Source organism: Helobdella robusta (genome assembly GCF_000326865.2).
Source record: "Helobdella robusta unplaced genomic scaffold HELROscaffold_45, whole genome shotgun sequence".
Lineage (NCBI taxonomy): Eukaryota > Metazoa > Annelida > Clitellata > Rhynchobdellida > Glossiphoniidae > Helobdella > Helobdella robusta.
Window position 1 is genome coordinate 1,203,034 of NW_008705095.1, and position 19,592 is coordinate 1,222,625.

Here is a 19,592-nt window from a genome sequence, read left to right on the forward strand (position 1 = left end):
CACGATTCTTCTTCTATTTTTCCCATTTCCAATTTTATCATTTTTTAAATATACAAAAATTAAGTTATTCAAACATGTTTTTTAAAAATAATTTCAAACAACTTCTAGTTTCAATTAAATAACAATTATTTAACATGTTTTCCAATATTTTATAAATATGAAAGTGTACATATTCCTTGGATAAGTTCATTCTACTAAAAACATCCCAGTCGACTGTAATAATTCTAAGCAATTTTGCATTATCCATTAATAAATGTTTGCACTATTTTGGTCTGGTTGTTTGATGACGTTCCTGATCACATCATACACCACTGCATACATGACTTGCATTTCAAAATATCTTGATCTAATTACATCTTACTTAATCACATCTTACGATGTCCAAACTTGAACCCACTGAGGGTTTCGACTAGAAATTTGTAGATAAATGTTTATAATAGTTTGTATTGCATTTGCAGGCTGTATAAAAGATTACTGAGTCTCTTAACTTATCAAATCTTCGTTTCATCCATTTTTTTTATATTTCTTTATCTGATTTTTTCTGTTCAGAAATTTTGAACCCACACCAATTAAATTCAACATTTTCATGTGCCGATTCTTCATATTTAAATCGTTAAAACTTTACAAATGTTATAACTAAAACTCAGGTCATAGAGCTATACAGAAGTGCAAATACCATGACATAGACAAGATTATCTCATTTTTTCCCGGTAATGAATATTACGATCAATCCAAATTAAGCAACTATTTGAACAATGGCAACAGCAACAACAACAAACCATGCAGCGACGACATCTTTCCAAATGATGCTAACGGCTTTGGTGCACATCTGTTTAAAAATGGCCACACTAGCTACAAAGACAGCCTCAACTCAAACACTACGTACATCTACCAAGATTGCTTGCTTCAAATTAGTAGCTGGAACGTCGGTGCAATGTGGTTCAACACAATTGTTGATGACTGTCCGGACCATCCAGTGATTGTTCAATCGGAAATCATTAAAGAATCTTTCAAGGTAACTATGTTGATGGTAACAGTTATGCTGATAATAAATAGTGTGATGTTGCTAATTAAAATACGAGTAGAATTATATCGATGTTGATGATGCCATTAAATTATTTCCACCAACAATAATTATGACTTATATTTTAATTCGGATGTGAATTATGCAGTTGCTTGAGCCAGAGTTCATGTTTAACCTAACTCAATGGAAGAACCCAAAACGCGAGTCAGATGTATCACGACAAATAACAAACGCTTTTTGGGTTCTACCATTGAGTTAGTTATTATTATTGAGCGCAACATAAGGTCAAAATTTTGTTGCACGGATTTCAAACTAGTATTTTCAAATATAAGAAATAAAAAATACTCTATAATTTTCAAAAACTGTTTTTGTGAATATAAAATAACGAAAAAGATGCCATTGTTTGAAGTTCATCCTCGATGAAGTTTAATATGCTGTTATTGTACCAGTGTTGAAAAAACAAGGCATGAATATAAATGATTTGAACAGTTTCAGACCGATCTCAAATCTTTCCTTTTATATCTAACATTATGGAAAGACTTGTGTCTGGCAAATTGGTGAAACATTTAGAACGTAATGATCTACTGTCTTCACTACAATCGTGTTATAGACAACACCATTCTACCAAAACGGCACTACTCAAAGTTTAATCATTTTTGTATGAAAGTATGGACGCCGGGTGCTCCATTGCTAATAGCGTTTTTAGGTATGAGTGCAGCCTTCGACTGTGTGAACCATGATATTCTATTGAAGCGCTTAACCATCAGATTTGGTTTATCAGGCATTGTTCATGAGTGGCTCAAGTCATACATATCATATCGTACACCGCAGGTTTTATTTACAAACGATCTTTCATCTGTTCAGATAGTTTTGTCAGGGGTACCTCAGGGCTCCGTGTTGGAACCGCTGTTGTTCTTGATAGACACATCTGATATGTTCAATATTATTGAACAACATAGACTGGTTGGTCAGGCTTACGCCGATGACATACAAGTAATTGCAAGTGCATCATTGAATGAATTTGAAATTGTTTTAGATAGACTTGTCGATTGCTTAGCGGAGATCAGTGACTGGATTTCAGGGAATCGACTGCGGTTTAACAAAGGCAAAACTCAGTTTTTCCAAGTGGAAACTTGGCAAGAGTTTTCTAAGATGAGTGTAAAATCAGTTGCGATAGATGGCATGAATATAAAGTTCGGTTCCAAAGCAGTGAATCTAGGGGTTGTGTTTGATTCTAATATGACTATGATTGGTCATATAAAGTCACTGACAAGTGCCTGCACTGGACAGTTGCACAAATTGAAAATCATCAGAAGATCACTAGATAAAAAAACTTTCAGATTCTTTGGTGCATGTTTTTATTCATTTGCGGGTAGATTACTGCAACAGTATTTTTTATGGTCTGCTTAGTAAATCAGTCGCAATGTTGCAGACATTTCAGAATCGAGCAGCAAAATTGATTCTTGGTGCTGCAAAGTTTGGTCATGTTACTTCGCTGCTCAAAGAGTTTCACTGGCTGACAATAGAAAAGAGAGTAATGCTCAAAATATCCGTCATCATGTTTAACAGGCTGTGCTCGTCCATAATTAATAAGCAGATGTTCACCAAGAGTTAGCATGTTCGGAGTTGATCAAACAACTCATATCTCTTGACGGTACCAACTAACAAGCTAAGGATTGGAGAAAAAAATTTTTGTGTTCGTGGACCCATTGTGTGGAACAGTTTGCCATCTTATTTAAAAAGTCTTGATTTAAGTTTACTTTCGTTTAAAAAATTACTGAAGTCATATCTTTTCACATTATAGAAATTTATTATTTTTTTTTTTGTTTTGTTTTGTTTTTGTGACTTTTATGCAATATGTATATCATTTAGGTTTCGATGTTTGATTCTTTTTTTAATGTGGTTGGTTGATGTTGTTCATTTATTTATTTTGGTGAATGCTTCTAACTGGTTCTATTATTTAGTGAATGATTATTAGTATAAATGCATTTATTTGAAGGTGTAACTGTTGGGATTGAAATTTATTTAACAGGTTTGATTATTGTTGGTGATTTTTGTTCTTGTGGATTTATTGATTTGTTACTGTTATTTTGTGATCGGGGATTTAATATGAATGTGATAGCGCCTTTGAGATGCCAATTTGATTGCGATTTATAAATGTTCTTATAATAATAATAATTATATTGTTAATCAGGGGTTTCAACTATTTGAATATTTTACAAATGAGATCAACAAAATAATTAAATTTGATAGAACTTAAACTATTGCGTAACTTGCCATCTGTTGTTTGACTACATGGAATCAATGCAACGGTTGGTACATTTAATGGTGCCTGGTGACGATGTGGACCCCAACTCAAGAGCACTGCTTCCCAAGTTATTTTTCAAAAGTTTGTTTTATTTAACTGTTTATTTAAATAAGAACAATCCTACGATCAGTTGATGTACAGTAAAGTTGATCATACTGCTACAGACACAAAAGTATAAAATTAGAAAACTCAAAATCTGAAAAAGTATAAATCACTGTTTACTGCAGTGATAAATGAAAAAATTTGCTAGTTTATCAAAAATATTGAGTGTGTGCCGTCCTACTAACATATTTTTTTCTTTTTGAATGTTAAATGTAAATTTATGAATAACATGAAAAGTTATTTTTTTTCATCTTTCAGGCATCAGATGTTTTCGGAGCAATCTCAACCAAAACCATGTTACGATACAGTCCGCGAGTATAATGGACTTGATAATGAATTTAAAATTTAACGCATTTTGGAACACTAACTCAGCAGCATTTCACAAGTATATTTTGTGTTCTGATCGAATAGAGTTTGAGAATAATAATGAATATAGAAACATTTGCATCTAGGATTTTATAGCTAACTTTTCAAAATGATTTTTGCAAAAAATAATAATAATAATAAGGACAAAATAAACTTGCGATATTCTATTTCAAATAATTCTTACTTTAAATGTATACAAAATCAACTTTGTGGAAGATTTGCGATGATTTTCAATTTATTAAATGTGTCCAGTTTTTCTAAATAACTTTAGACAAGATGATTCATTTTTTAATTGAGCCAAAAAAGAATTGATTTAACTGTTTGTTTCAATGAAAAGATTTAAAAATTAAAAATTTGTTATGTAACATACGTTCTGCCACATAAAAAGTATGCAAGCCTCGTTAATTATTAAACTACTCAGCCAAATTTAATCGACATTAGAAAATTAAAATGTTTTATAATTATAAAAATTATGTTAAATAAAGTTTATTCGTCATTAAATGAAAATGTATTATTTGTTTCATATGAAACCATTCAAGGATTTTAGAAAACCTAGAAATTCTTGCCATACCCGGCTACCAAAGACAAATGAGGCGTTTGGAATCGAGGAATTTTATTGAATCAATAAGTGGTTCGTGGCAAGTGCAAATGAAGAAATACCTGGAAAGTTCAGAAAACAAGGACAACATTGAAAACGACATCATCTACCAAAATTTTACGACTATTGTGGTAAGATTTTTAATGCGCAGAGGCTTGGCGCTTCCGTATTTGGACTACATCCAAGGAAACAACACCCAATATTTTTTCTCCATGTTTCCATCCACCGATCATTTCAACCATCAATTTGTTTCGCAATACAAAAAGTTGGCTTCCTTCTCCGTCTCATCTACTGATGCTAACGGTTAAAATGTTTTGTGAAAATTTTTTATTCTTTTGATCTTTGTACTTATTTGAAATTGATTAGTGATTATTATTGATTATCTTTATAAAAATAATTTTACAATATGTCAAATATTTATTGTTAAACATCATGCTATTAAGAATTACATCCTCAGTAAATGCATTTTAAGATATTCTTAAAAATAAATCTTTTTTACCTATATACCATTGGCAGTCTTCAAAGAATCACGCTATTTTCTTATCAGTCTAGCTCTATAGGAAAGTAACGTTTTAAAGAAGCCTCACCAATTTAGTTACATTGCATGATACACCCGCGGTTGTAACAGCATGAATAATTAAATAATGCAAATGCAAAATGTGCATGTTATAAGTGCACCTTACTAATAAATCAGAAAATCTATTTAAATTCTAATATTTCTTTTAATAAGCAAAAAGCAGCGAAACACAAAAGACCCACTCAAAGTCTGGTATGGCTACCCAAAACAGAACAATATCAATAGTAACCAAACTGAATAAAATAGAATTATATAAGTGGCTAAAGAAGAAAATGAATCATGAATGAAATGTTCGTGAAATGTTCAAGATTAATAAACATGAATTAAATATCAATTGAACAGTTTACAAACACATATACTAAATAAATTCCTTATTAAGCAAAACCCTCCAACATAGCTAAAATCAATATGATCATTCAAAATTCAAAGGAGACACCCTTAGTTGCACATTAAAATTTACATTACGTGAAATAATTTAAAAATTATAACTAACAATGTAACGTAAAAAGTAATCAGACAATAATATGTCCAAACACGATTTTTTTAGCAAACCAGTAAATAAAGTGAAAAGTTTTTTCACATACACAGACAAAAAGCACCAAAGACGGATTGAAACTGAGTAAAGAGAGTTATGGAAAAATTCTTAATGGATGTGGCGTTTCTCAAATTGTGTATTGGGTGTCAAATAATGGTTAGGCATGGCAGCCTAAAACACCAAAAACCGTCTAACCGTCTAATTAATTTCAATTTTTTTTTAATTTGACCAAATTCAAAATTTATTTATAAAAGCTGATTTTGTCATATTGTCAATTTTGAAGATATTAATAGCGCACAAAATATATCATATATTAAGTTTAAATAATATATAATAGTATTCAGTATTCAGAACGATACTAATATACGAATGACAGCCGTTGAAGTTACGATTTACAAATAGGTAACGTAACACTAGAGGTTAGGAGCTTTCTGTTTGTGGATATCAAGCTTATGAATCTTGTGCCAACAGTTATCAACATTGTTCCACAGCCAGCTCCAGATAAATTAAATGCCACCAACAACAAACTTTATAAAGTAGGCTGATTTTTTTTTATTGCAGTGTATTACATTATCCAAGTTAATTTACACACATTGATCTGTATTTAAATAAATAGGAATATAATTATATATAATATATATATATATATATATATATATATATATATATATATATATATATATATATATATATATTTATTTATTTATTTATTTATATATAATTTTTATTGGTTTTGGGCTCTCCTATCAGTGGTTCGTTTGATTATGATGATGCTGACTTGGCGCTTAAATTGTTACGGATGAAATGATATCTATCATCGACAGGGTAGCTCCACCGCACTCTGTAAAATCTAGACATGTTCCATCGGCGCCATGGTTTGACGACAAATGTTTTTAACGTTTTTGTTAAAAAATTGTTGGATAATTTTTCATAGTGCTCAAGTGATGATATCAGGAGGATAATTTTGGGATCCCCAACAAAGTCATGTCGTTTGGATTGTATACCAACCAAATTTATTAGGACATATTTGTCCATACTTTTTCCATTTCTAACTTTTTTTGTTAATTTAAGTTTAAGTACTGGCATTTTTCCGTCTTCATGTAAGCATGTTTTGGTTACACTAATTTAAAAAAACAATATCTTGACAAAGATGAAATATATAATTATCGCCCTGTATCAAATGTTCATTTCAAAATTGATTGAACGTGTAGTTGCAGTGCAATTCATTCAATGGTTGAATGTACATAATTTTTTTGCTACCTTCTCTCCCTAGCAATGTATCGAAAGGAATTGAAAGCTTATTTATTTTCTCTGGACAATTTTTGATTTTAGTTAATGACATTTTTGAGAAGATTTGAAAAAGTGCCAATCAAACACTCATAATAATAATAGGAAGAAATATCACTGCATTTTCAGCTTTAATTAGTTTCTAATTCGGTTTTTCAATATTCAAATTCGTATCAGATTTTTATTTTTGTTTTTTAATTTTTTGATATAATAATTATAATAATAATGTCATTTTATATAGCGCCATGGCAAGCGACTGAGGCGCATTATCATTACTACAACAAGCACACGGAGCATAGATACACGTGAACCAACGCATCACACAATGCATGTGATAAGCGGGAATCTTTCTGCATTCGAACCCGGACTCTGCCTCAACAATGCCAGGCACTTTAGCCATTAAACCATCGCGCATAGACAACAAAGTTTTTAACTATTCTTCTATTCAATTATATTTTATATAAAAAATGTTTTTTTCGGTAATCTTACTACACTGACACGATGATTAACTATGCATACACAAAGAGTTGCTATAAAAAGTTATTTAATCGATAATCACGAACTATTTGTATCTTGATCTCTTGGCCAAATAAATTATTTTCAAATTCAATATTTCAAATATATATATATATATATATATATATATATATATATATTTATATTTATATATATATAAAGAATTGAAAATTTATTTCACATCAATTTTTGTATTTAAATTTTTACGTCAACAGTTGCCTAATTTTTTCACTTTTAGCAATGACATTCAAAGGAAATTTACTAGACAAACTTCCCTTTTCTATTCTCATACTGTGAGATTAAAAGCTTTTCACTCAAGCATCAAACTTAGTGGTCCGAGGGTATGGGATACTGTATTGCCACATGAAATTAAAACAATCAACTCATTACACTTATTTAAAAACAAGCTAAAAACTTTTTTAGTTAAAAAAACACTTATTTTAAATAGTTTTACACTATTTTACAACTTATTTAATTTTGATGTTCTTAGTAAGCGAATTTTCGAGTCTCAGTTGTGACTATACTGTCACCTTTAGGTACTATATGAAACATGACAGTATTCATATAATGATGTACGTGTGAGCATGTGTTTGTGTGTATGTATTTATTTGACATTTCTGTTACATTTATAGTAAGAATTTGTGTGTATGTATTTATATGACATTTCTGTTACATTTACAGTTGGAATTCTTAGTTAAGGGTGGCCTATCCACAAGTTTATCTTTTTTGGTTATCCTTTAAATAAATAAATATATATATATATATATATATATATATATATATTATATAATATTAATTTCTTTTTATCCTCAAAAAGGTCAAAAACGTTAACATTGTTGTTGGTAATGAAACAGTAATTAACGACCGACACATTGATGAACCAGTTGACGGCATCACTCCAAACTCCATCACGGACCTTAACGTAAACAAGAGCAGCAATGGTCAGATTGGCAGCTTTATTTCTTACAAATTGCATACAAATGTTCTTTACAATTATGCATTCAACTGATTTCTGTTCTAACATAATTTGCCTTTACCATTATATGCAGTTGACAACAAAAGTGATTCAAGTAGCGAGTTAAATCTTCAAAATGTACCAAACGGTAGCAATTATGTCAATGAAGTCGATCCTTATGAGTCTGTAGGCATGTTGAAAGAGATTTCTTTTAAAAGGTCAACAATTTTTAAATTATGGGTGTGTTGGTTATGAACAATTTAATTCTGTAGAATCTAGTCAATAATTCCAAAAGAAAATATTTAAACTTATCGTTTGAATTAAAAAAGTACAATACTCGTCAATCGAACAAGTTTTAAGTTGCATGCTACCAGCCGTCAAACAGTAAATTTATTAGGCTGGTTACGAGGACTGTCTGATCGTGTTGCAAATATTTAATACCTTATCAGCATCATAGTATCAAATTAATAAATATCAGGTAATTAGTCTAAACCACCATTACGCCCATGGACAGACTCATTAGTTCATTGTTGTTTGTCAAAGTGACTGCATACAAGACGAATGAGCTTACGGGTTCTAATGATGACAAGTTCAATGTCAAGGTTCAATTTGACAACCTTCCCACGGTTAGTTGTTCAAAAATAATTTTAGTGATAATAAATTGTTTGTTTGTTTGTTTGTTTGTTCAGATATTTTTTGTGTTTTATCTATAATTCTGCTCAGAAAAAATCTTTTATTTGTTTTCACAATATTTAGATATCAATTGTTAATTGACAGTTGATTTTGGGCTAGTGCGGTGATAGCTGAATATAACATTACTATTTTGTGCGTTTTGTAGTGCATTTTTATATTCATCATAGGACAAAAATGTCTCGTCAACACGTTGTGGTTGGTATCCATATGACAACCTGCTTGCAGCAACCAACCCAAATAAATTCACCTCTGGAGCGTTTGATCCTAATCTTTGGCGATTCGATTGCATGATTGAATTTGTCGCCAGTTCCGTTACCTGTTACTGCAATCGGACAGGCTTCATCGGAGTTTTTGAAACTTTAGGGGTTTTTCATTTTGTAGTATAAAAAAATATAATTTTATCATTCATGAAGCTTGTTGGATATTTGAATAGATATTCTAAATCAGCATACATTTTTTTTGTTCAGGTGCAGAGTTTTGTTTTGGTCGCAAGAAACTTTGACACTGCCGTTTTTCTAGTAAATTAATATTTTCAAAACAATTTGATTTATTTTTTAATAGATTTTCATAAAAACATTTTCATTTTTTAAACTATTGAACTAATTATAGATGAACACCTTCTTAAAGCTTGAATTTTGAATTAATTATGAAAATAAATATTGACTTTTCAAATGAGCAGAACTTCCCATACATCGCTGAGTTGAATAAGGTGGGAATGATCATGAGAGCTGTTTCTATTGCATCACTCATACTCACCATACTCATGCATGCTCTCAACAAGTTCATCAATTTTTCAACTTTTTAATTATTTTAAAATTAAATTTAAGGTATTTTTTTACAAAATAAAAATATTTGAATTCATTAAAAAAAATTGTTCAAAGAGATTTTGTTTAGTTTTTAATGAAAATGTGAAGCACATATATTAACCAACGTTAAATATTTTGTAGAATAGTAAAATAACGAACAAATTTGAATTTAGAAACTTAACACATTTCTTTTTGGCACTAGTCACGTTATCTGCGTAGCAAAAGTCACGCATTTACTTTTTTGCAGGAAGATCCTGAAGGGCATGGCGGCCAAAGTGTTGATTAATTTGTGCGTATCTCTGATTTGTTTGCTGCTAGTGCTCTACGTGGCTGATTCGAGATGCAACAACAAGAACGAATGCTGGATCTATAACGCGCTCAGGTGTGGAAATATTCATCTGTAACAATTACATTTCTGGAAAAATTTATTTAATCCGTCTTTTTTGAATTGATTTACACGATAATATGTTCCTGTCTAATCAGTGAAGGCAGGTTTGAAATAATTTTTATTAATTGTTTATTAATCTTCATTAGCCTTTTAACTTGCTATTTTTAAAGCAGTTAATTTTTGTTATTAAAAATTAAGCTAGATTCAATAAATAAATTAAAACAGGGTTTTTTTTATTCTTAGCATTGATTTGGTTCTGAAAGAAAAAGACGCAAATTGTGTACAAAATTTTAAAACATGAAATGAACTTTTAGAAAAAATTGAAATAAAAAGTTAGAAAAATTAGCGTGGTCGAAATGAAAAGTGTTTAAAACGTAAAAACTCGTCAGATACTACCTCGTGATGGTGACGTTGATGTGGAACGGCGTGGAAGCATACAACATGTACTGCATGCTGGTGCTGGTCTACCACAATCACATCAATAACTTTATTTTCCTTTCTATCTGTATTGCATGGGGTTAGCCTGAGAACAGCAAAGCAGAGTTTTGTGTTGTACTTTAATAACAACTCTCTTTTCAAACAGGTCTCCCAGCCTTGTTAGTGTTGATCATTCTGTCAGTGGATGGAACCGCTTTCGATGGAGCTTATGAGAAATGTACTTTCAGGCAAGTAGTTACTTGACTATAATTCTAGATTAATTAAAAAATTTGTGTTCCACTGTTTAAATACTAATCAGATGTGGTCTAAAAGAGAGAACACTCTACTATGCTTGGATAATTCCAATGTCCATCATTATCACCCACAACTTCATCGTTTTCGTGATGGTCATGAGAGTCCTCTGCAGAGATAAATCTCACCTGCATAAAAGTATTTTTTTCATTTACTTGTGGGAGTTGTTGATTTATTTCACTCAAAGTAGTTTTGCTAGTCATTGAATAATTTATTCAAATATAATGACCGTTAAGATGTAATGACTATTATCACTATTTTAATAAAATAAAATTGGAATTTTAATCTTTAACTTTAACCTTTTGATAATAAATATATTTAAAATTTATGTAAGGACTAAACTTAAAAAAATATATAAGTTTGCTTTCGACAATCCTGATTTATAGAAAAGATAAATTCCAGGTAAATATATCAAGCTAATAACATACAATAATAAAATTAACCAGACATAAAGTATTTTTATACAATTGTAAAAAGTCTAAATATAAACGAAGGATAGAAATTCAAGGAATACTTAAACATAGATAATTAGATGAAATATAATTTACAAATCTAAAAATATACAAAGTCCCGAACAAATTTTGTTGTTTCCTAATTTTTCACTTTGGTTTCGACAATACCATTGAAATCTTACTCAAGTTTAAATACTTTCAATTAAATCAGTAAGTTATATATAATATCAAAATGTTGGAATTTTTTCAGCATAAAAATAAAAAATAAAGAAAAATCATTTCAAGAAAGTTACGTAGAAGCAACTGTGCTGCTGTTTGTATGTTGCATGAAGTGCGTTTAAAATTTCAATGTAGCCATTCGGAACAAACTTCTCTTTAATTTGTTTACAAATGCTTTTAAAGTTTCATTTGTGAAATGAACCTTTAGCTCTGCAGCACATTTTGCTTAATGACTATAAATCATAATTAGCAGACTATAAAAACCGTCAATATTTGTTTATTACAGAATATTTTTAGATACATGCTTAAAATTATAAAGGTGCGGAAAAAAAGGATATAAAATCTCGTTTGATGGGTGCTTTTACGCTGTTGGTCCTGCTGGGCATACCCTGGATACTGAGCGCTTTTGGAGCTATAAAGAATGACGTCAATGATTCTGTAAAAAATTTTCAAAGCGTAATTGGGGTAAGTTGATGTTTAGCTGCGCTGTATTTCAAATTTGTCAAATACTTTCACAATATGTAAGTTGTGTTATGATTAATTTTTATTCTAAAAGTTTTTTTTATTGGAATGAAATAAAATAAAATTTGTGCTAAAAGCAATTTTTCAAAATTGTTTAGTTTTTTGACGTTTTTGATAAATTAGGAAAATTGAAAAATTGAAAATGGGCCATTCGGCATTCACTCATTCCTAGATCTTTAGAAAAGCAGACCCTCAATTTTTGTGAAATTTACGATCAAAATCAATCCGCTCATCATATAATAGAGCGCAAAAAATACAATAAGATTAGAAATAAACTCAGAGTTCAATTGTTAAAAATCTGAAAGTGTTAATCTCATTTCTGAAGGAGATCAATATGTTAAACAAGATCTAAAGAATCACCAGATACAAATAGTCACAAAACCAGTTTCGTGACGACCACAGGGCGTAAAGATAGCCTCTTTGTGCTTAAACGCCGTTAAACTGCAAACAACAACATAATAAAAGAAGAAATCTATCCGAATAAATTCGATTTTCCGGATCCTATAGAAAAACTGTTTGCCGAATTAAAAGCCTATTTTAATAGAAGATCCGATCAACAAACAGTCGAAATTATTGGAATAATGTGATCAGTTTTGGAAGAATATCAATCAATGAAGAAACAATAGGAAACATCACAGAAACGAGTGTACACGAGCCTGAAATTATCCTACCGGCTTATTCATAAACGAATCATAGGCACCCGCAGAAAAATTTTTAGGAGGGCATGGGTGCCGGCCGACAAATTTTCTAGAGTGGAGCAAAATATTTTTAGTGATGTTTTTATGCAGTTTTGATTTACAGAGCCTATTTTTTAGACATTCGTTCCTAGAACTTGTAAACAAAAAGAAGCTAAATAAATATTTTATTTTTTAAATTCTAGTTAGTTAATAAATATTAAGCTTAGAATTAACATACATAATGTACATTTTAATGTAATTGAACAATTTTGAAGAGTCGACTAGATTATTAATGTGATGCTACAAAATTTTATCGTTCAACCTGATCTGCTAAAATGTTTTTCAAAATCCAAGGAGGGCATGTGCCCCCATGCAGGCGCCAATGCTACGGACGATTTTGACCGCGATGCACGTGTTGACGGAAAGAAAGAAAGCAGTTACCGTAATGATGAAGATGATGACGAAAACGAAAAGAAAGTTTTTGAGAATATTAGTGAAGTTGTATTGTTTTGCTACATGTATTTACACGCGGATCTTTCTGCTAACTCGCCTGTTTTCATCGATAACGACAGCAATGGTAATAATAGCTACAACGATTTCGATGCAACACTCACCAACTATTCAACTTTAGATGATTATTTTGATAAGAAGTTGGTAGTTACGAGAGTCAAGGATTACATCAATATTTATTAATTTTGGTTAATTTATCGTAACACTAAATTTGAATGAGTTGTTGATGTGTTCAAATTTTTTATTTTTCATGTATACCAGCAATTAACTTTGAGAAAACACGTTACAGACAATCTTGGTGATCTTCATCAGCTTGCAAGGCCTGTTCATTTTTTTGTTCCACTGCATGTGCAATCGCTCTGTTCGTAGTGAGTGGAGCAGTTCCTTCAGCTGGAAAGGCAGGTTATGGTCTCGTTGGATGTCCAGGAACACAGTCTCCGCGGCAACCACCAGCTCCGACGCCAACAACGTCAACTCCACGAAACATCGTACTCAGTGATCTGAAAACCTCCACAAGGTTTGGCTTGAGTCCAACTGAGATTTGATATCTAAAACATTTTTAATAAATGACAACTATTTTTGTTTCATATTTTTTTTCATTTGTTTGGAACTTTAACTATTTTGACATTACAGAACTTCTAATCGAAAATGTATTTTATATTCAAATAAAAAATGCGAAAGTTTATTTCATAATCACTGTTTGCAAATATCACGAAAATTATTGACACGGAATTAGTTTCAGTAAAAAATAAGAGACGTTTAACACGCATCAGTGACTCGAAAGTGGTTTCCATCCTATCGAGAAGAATAACAGTTCTCAGAGAAATTTGTTTTTGTACTTAAAATGAATCTAAGAATAAAGTTTCGTTTTTATATACCATATAACGTATGCACTAAGCTTTTTATCAGCTCAACATTTTAAAAAAAATTTTATAATAGAAATATTATGAAACATATATCAAGCATAATATCAAACAGTCCTAATTATAAAAAACATTCAAGCCTCAATAGAGTATGAAACGTTTTTATGGTAAAAATATTGTCTAAAGTGATATTTTAAAACTTCAAGTTTAAATGTGCATTCAAGTTATTTTAGAAATTGAAGTAAGCCTTTGAATAGGTTTGTGGGCTACACCATCAGTTCATAACTATGAAATATAATCATTATAACCAGACATATATCTAGCCCGCACTATATGAATGTTTAATTCTATCATTGAAAAACTACAATCACCATCAAAAATTAACAAGCTGGTTTAGATTGTAAATACCGCCTCTACACGATGATATTTTAAATATTTTATGTATTTTTTTATTTCAATCGAAATTGATTTTAGGCTATAAATAATCAGTCACTCTTCATTTGCTTTTTTAATAATAAAACCGCAGGATAATTTGAAGATATTATAAATGGAGAAAACAAGACTGCTTAAGCAAAAAGACCACCTTAAAAGTAAGTACATGTATTTTAAACTAGTACTACCTTAAAACGATGATTATTATAAAGATCAAAGAATTGAGAATGTAAATTTTGAAAAATGAAATAACTGTAATTAAATTTCAGTTTTCCATTTGGGATAAAATTTCTCAAAAAAAAATCTAACAATCGAAACAGTGTTTAAATTAAGGAGCTTGAGAATCTTCCTTTTGGAATAAAATTCTTCAAAAAGACCAAAAATAAATTAATCTGACAATCGAATGATTGTTTAAAGGAACTTAAATTGTTCTTGTCGTTTGCGGTTCACTTTTCACATATGTTTATCAAGTGTAAACCATCATTAATTTAAGCGGTTACAACTTTATTTTTCATACTTTCGCACATTTAGAAAAAAATTTACATCAAGACCTTATTAAATTCGAACAACTCGAAAATTGTTGTTATACACCTTGCCAATCTTACCGTTGTAATGATTTATTAAAAATTTAAAACAAAGTAAAAAAATATATAAATTTTATTGATAATATTATAACGATATTCATAAATTACAAGCCACACAAAAAAACATAAGCAGCACACAAAAAACAAAATTCTGAAAAATGTTTGCTTTAAAAAGTTTATTCAAGTCAAAATTTTTTTATGATTTGTAGCGTTCACTTAAAATTGACTCCATCCCCGCTCATTAATTTCGATATCTAAAATATAATGATGAATAATCTAATTTTCCGCGGTAAAGTTATTTTCAACCAAACCAGATGATAACGTAGAAACCGTATTTTTGCTTTTGAGATAGGAAAAGATCGAAGTTTCCTTCCAACTGATGGAATACTCCACTCATGAGGCACAGATCTGTTGCATGCACAGTGAAACAAAAATATGAACAGTCCTTGCAAGCTGATGAATGTCACCAGAATGACCTGAGTGAAAAGAAAACAATTAAAATAGAAATTCAAAACAAATTTCAAACCTTTGAAGTAAATTACATAATTTAAATAAACTCGTAAAGCAATATATCTCCGTTAAACTAAATTTACAAAAAAAAACAAATAGTCTAACTCCAATAATTCCTTTAAAAAGCTCTACTGAGTCCATCTCTTCATTCTTCAGAGCTCCAAATGCACTCAAAATCCACGGAACGCCCAGCAAGACCAACAAAGTGAGAGCTCCCGCCAATCGAGATTTTGTGTTTTGTCTCTCTTGATCTTAAGAGGAATAGTAAAAATTTGCTCTGTTATGGATTCATTTAAACAAACTCGTTTATAAAACTTGCGTTCAAAGCGATAACATTTCAAATGAATTATATTTATTTAGTTGGTGTCATTCAACATTTACCAGTTTTGTTCATATTAGGAGAACTTTTGCACAGGACTTTTATAACCATAGCGAAAACTATGATGTTATGCGTTATTATGACCAACATTGGAAACAGCCAAGCAAAATAAAGCGTGTTGTTCTTCAGACCGCATCTGTTTATTAGAAGGTTAACAACAAACACAAAACTAATCCATCGTTTGAAATTATTTCCTGGCACCTGAAAGAACAATTGATGTAGTCTCCATCAAATGCTGTCCTGTCTACCAACAGAATAAACAACGCTAACAAGGCTGGAAAACCTGTTCCATTGGAAAGATGTCGATATCATTTTTTAAAAATGAAAAAATAGACGATTTTCAAATTTTTGTAAACATTTGAATTGACAGATATAAATATTGTGTGCAATAATTTTAGCTGGTAACAATTGTTATAACAACCCCAAGCAATGCAGTTTGAGGTGAGAATGAAGTGACTGACGTGACTGTTGTAGACCACCACCAACATGCGATACATGTTGTGCGCCTCCACTCCATTCCACATCAGCGACACCAGCACGAAATAATATCTTCAAAGTGCAATAATTTCAACTACACTTCTTTATTTGAATTCAAGTCTTAAACGACTACTTTAACCGTGTCAAAACAATTGAGTAATTGGATAAAGTCCTATAGCAACAAAAATAATGAACGTTTTGTAAAACTTATTAAAAACCTTAAAACGTTGTAGATCCAGCATTCGCTTCTTGTGTTGCATCTGAAATCAGCAACATACAGTACCAGCAACAAACAAATCAGTGATATGCACAAGTTAACCAATATTTTTGTGGCTATTCCTTTGCGAGTAGTTCTGTCAGTTATATAGAAGGATGCATTAAACACTTTTAAATTGAGTCTTATAAAGAACTAACGGTTTATAAGACATTTTAATAAATAAAAATGATTATAGTGAAAAAAGTATGGAAATCAGTGAGATGTAAACTTGAAAATGGCATAAGTGAGGATGGTGAGAAAGAGGGAAACGATGGACACCGCCCTCATGACCATTCCTGCAACGCTCAACTCTTCGATGTAAGGAAAGTTCTGAGTGGTTGCAACAAAATATTCTCTGACGCGAATTGTAACATGTTTTTAAGAAATCTTTTTCTAAAATTTAACTAAAATTTTAAACTTTAATTTCAACATTTTCCGAATTATTAAAAAAATTAATTAAATAACTAATTATTTTTCAAAATCTAACCAAAAACTCAGCAATGTTAGTTTTGCTCGTAACAAAATGATAACCATTTGACTGCTGAATAAAAATGTTTTAGATACAAATTGTCAGTTGAAATTGAAATTTCAGAATCACAATATTTATTTAACATCATAAAAATAAAACATTAAAATGAAGCATGTTCAAACACATAGACATCATTTGAAACAAACATCCTGAATCATGAAAATAGCAATAAAGCCCGTTTCGTTGCAGAAACATGTTATGGAACTTTCAAGAAATTCAATGGCGCAATCAAATTTCCACAATTCAGGTGTAAAAATCTTAATATTGTTAGGGATGGTTTTGTTCTCAAAAATGTTTTCATTGATGCCGACCAAATTTTCGTAATCGTATCGGCCACAGATTGCTGATGAAATTTTTTCCCCTATGAATAAACATGAATAAATGTTAATTAATCAATCTTTGTACTTCAGTTATAAACTGAAATTAGAAAAGTTTAACATTTTTTGTATGAAAGGAAACAGATAATTATTATTATGAATCGTTTATTTACAAACTAATTCCCAAAAAAGATTGAATTGTAATTATGTGTTAAAATTATTTAGCTATTCATTTGTCAGTTTTTTTTACAGTTGTCAGTTTTTTGCACTTTCGCCGTAAATTATTTATCCAGTTTTTTTACAACAATTGACAACAAAATTAGCTGAAAATGAAAGACTGTGCTATATAGTTTTAGTATTTAATTGAAAATTGTTTATGCACTATTTGAATGCCTTCACGTTTGAGCTACTGATCAAAACGAAACTTATTTACTCTCATTCAATCTTCTTCCTTTCTCGTGTCTTATCTTTTCAGGACATTGGCTACCATGGACCTCCAAAGAACCCGATTTTTAACATTTTGTAGTAGCTGAAATGTCATGTTTAACAAGTGATGAAAAGGCTTCACAAATGTTGTTCGTTGTTGACCGCGATCTCTTCTCCAGTAGTTGTTAGAATTTCCATTCTTTCCTCTCGCATGATGTGACCAAAAAACTTCAACTGCCCCTGTCGGATTATCTGTAGTAATTTCCTCTTTTCATAACCGGAATGTTTAAACATATCATCATTCGAAGTATGAGAGGTCCAACTAGTTTTCATTATTCTTCTCAAAAACCACATTTCAGCAGCGTTAATCTTTTTTCTTTTTTTCTGGAATTTGCCCAGGACTCAGAGCCGTAAGTTAGCACAAGAAAATTGTAACTCTGTAACAGTTTTAATTTTGTTGATATTCTGATTTTACTGTTGGTGAGGTGGTTTTTTATTCTAAAATATGCACCTTTTGCCATAGCTATCCTTCTTTTTTATCTATATCACATTTACAACCTGAAGTAATCAGATTATCGAGAAAATTTAGGCTGTTGACTTGTTTCTCCGGTTTGCCACAAATGATTATGAAGCAGGTCGGTGCATTCTGTTTTGTTGATATTAACTTGCAAGCCTTTCCTTTCACTTTCAAAAACTAGTTTGAAAACAATTGTTTGCAATTTTTCCATTGAATCTGCTATAAGAGCTGTATCATCAGCATATATTACACTGTTTATATTCACGGCTCAAATGGATTTTCCGGTAAATTTTCTATCTTTCTCATGATGATCTCACTATAGAGATTGTACAAGTCTGGAGAAAATATACAGCCTTGCCTAGCACCTTTTTTTATTTCGACAAAACTAGTAATTTTGTTATAAACTTTCATCGCTGCTCTTTGGTCCCAATGGAGGTCTTTGATAACTCTCGTGTCTTTTCCATCACTGTCCAAATTTTCCAATACTTCCATAAGCTCCATGTGTTTCACGCTATCAAAAGCTTTAGAATAATCGACAAAACATATAAACAAGTCTTCTTTATTTCAATCGCTCGTTCGCTGATCATTCGTAGCATTAAAATTGCGTTTCCCGTGCCACAATCTTCGACAAAACCACATTTGAAATTTCAGATCGGATTTTGCATCGTGCTCTCTTTATCAGAATTCTCATGAAAAGTTTTTTAGATGACTCCTCAAACTGATTGTTCGATGTAGTTCACATTCGGTTGCATTAGGTTTTTTAGGCAGTGCAATAAATATTGACTTGGATGGTCTCATTAAATAATCATGGCCTTATTATATGAGAAATTCTCAACCTCAGAAAACAGGACTTATTCTACTGTTCAAAACCTTAATTTTAAATTCAAATTATAACCTTTTACAAGTTTCAAAATTCTTTTTTCCATGTAATTCTATTTCATTTCATTGTATTTGAATTGATTAGGCCAAAATAAACAAATGAGACGAATGAGACATTTTTTATCCAACGTATGTTGCTTTATAAAGTTTGTGTAGTTT

At 30.7% G+C, this 19,592-nt stretch overlaps 5 protein-coding genes across 5 annotated transcripts; 4 read left to right on the forward strand and 1 right to left on the reverse strand.

Annotated features, from left to right (window-relative positions):
• Window positions 1-377: 377 nt before the first annotated feature.
• On the forward strand, window positions 378-1,283 carry HELRODRAFT_178031 (hypothetical protein; the record flags this gene model as incomplete). Its single annotated transcript, XM_009026165.1, has 3 exons — window positions 378-402; window positions 648-1,015; window positions 1,173-1,283. The coding sequence occupies 3 exons, from the start codon at window positions 378-380 to the stop codon at window positions 1,281-1,283; spliced, it is 504 nt and encodes a 167-aa protein (XP_009024413.1).
• A 2,036-nt stretch (window positions 1,284-3,319) lies between these two features.
• HELRODRAFT_178032 (hypothetical protein) lies at window positions 3,320-6,055 on the forward strand (the record flags this gene model as incomplete). The annotated part of the gene is made up of 5 exons (XM_009026166.1): window positions 3,320-3,413; window positions 3,693-3,819; window positions 4,340-4,529; window positions 5,564-5,666; window positions 5,913-6,055. The coding sequence occupies 5 exons, from the start codon at window positions 3,320-3,322 to the stop codon at window positions 6,053-6,055; spliced, it is 657 nt and encodes a 218-aa protein (XP_009024414.1).
• A 4,481-nt stretch (window positions 6,056-10,536) lies between these two features.
• Window positions 10,537-10,836, forward strand: HELRODRAFT_85371 (hypothetical protein; the record flags this gene model as incomplete). Its single annotated transcript, XM_009026034.1, has 2 exons — window positions 10,537-10,672; window positions 10,739-10,836. Coding segments are annotated over 2 exons (234 nt in total), but the record flags the coding sequence as incomplete, so codon positions are not given.
• Window positions 10,837-10,937: 101 nt separating this feature from the next.
• HELRODRAFT_178034 (hypothetical protein) lies at window positions 10,938-13,447 on the forward strand (the record flags this gene model as incomplete). The annotated part of the gene is made up of 3 exons (XM_009026167.1): window positions 10,938-11,022; window positions 11,875-12,020; window positions 13,109-13,447. 3 exons carry the CDS (start codon window positions 10,938-10,940, stop codon window positions 13,445-13,447), a joined length of 570 nt encoding a protein of 189 aa, XP_009024415.1.
• Window positions 13,448-13,547: 100 nt separating this feature from the next.
• On the reverse strand, window positions 13,548-18,391 carry HELRODRAFT_178035 (hypothetical protein; the record flags this gene model as incomplete). Its single annotated transcript, XM_009026168.1, has 12 exons — window positions 13,548-13,654; window positions 13,715-13,812; window positions 15,474-15,619; window positions 15,759-15,904; window positions 16,035-16,168; window positions 16,234-16,315; window positions 16,454-16,581; window positions 16,728-16,862; window positions 16,995-17,095; window positions 17,441-17,655; window positions 18,045-18,105; window positions 18,200-18,391. The coding sequence occupies 12 exons, from the start codon at window positions 18,389-18,391 to the stop codon at window positions 13,548-13,550; spliced, it is 1,545 nt and encodes a 514-aa protein (XP_009024416.1).
• Window positions 18,392-19,592: the final 1,201 nt, after the last annotated feature.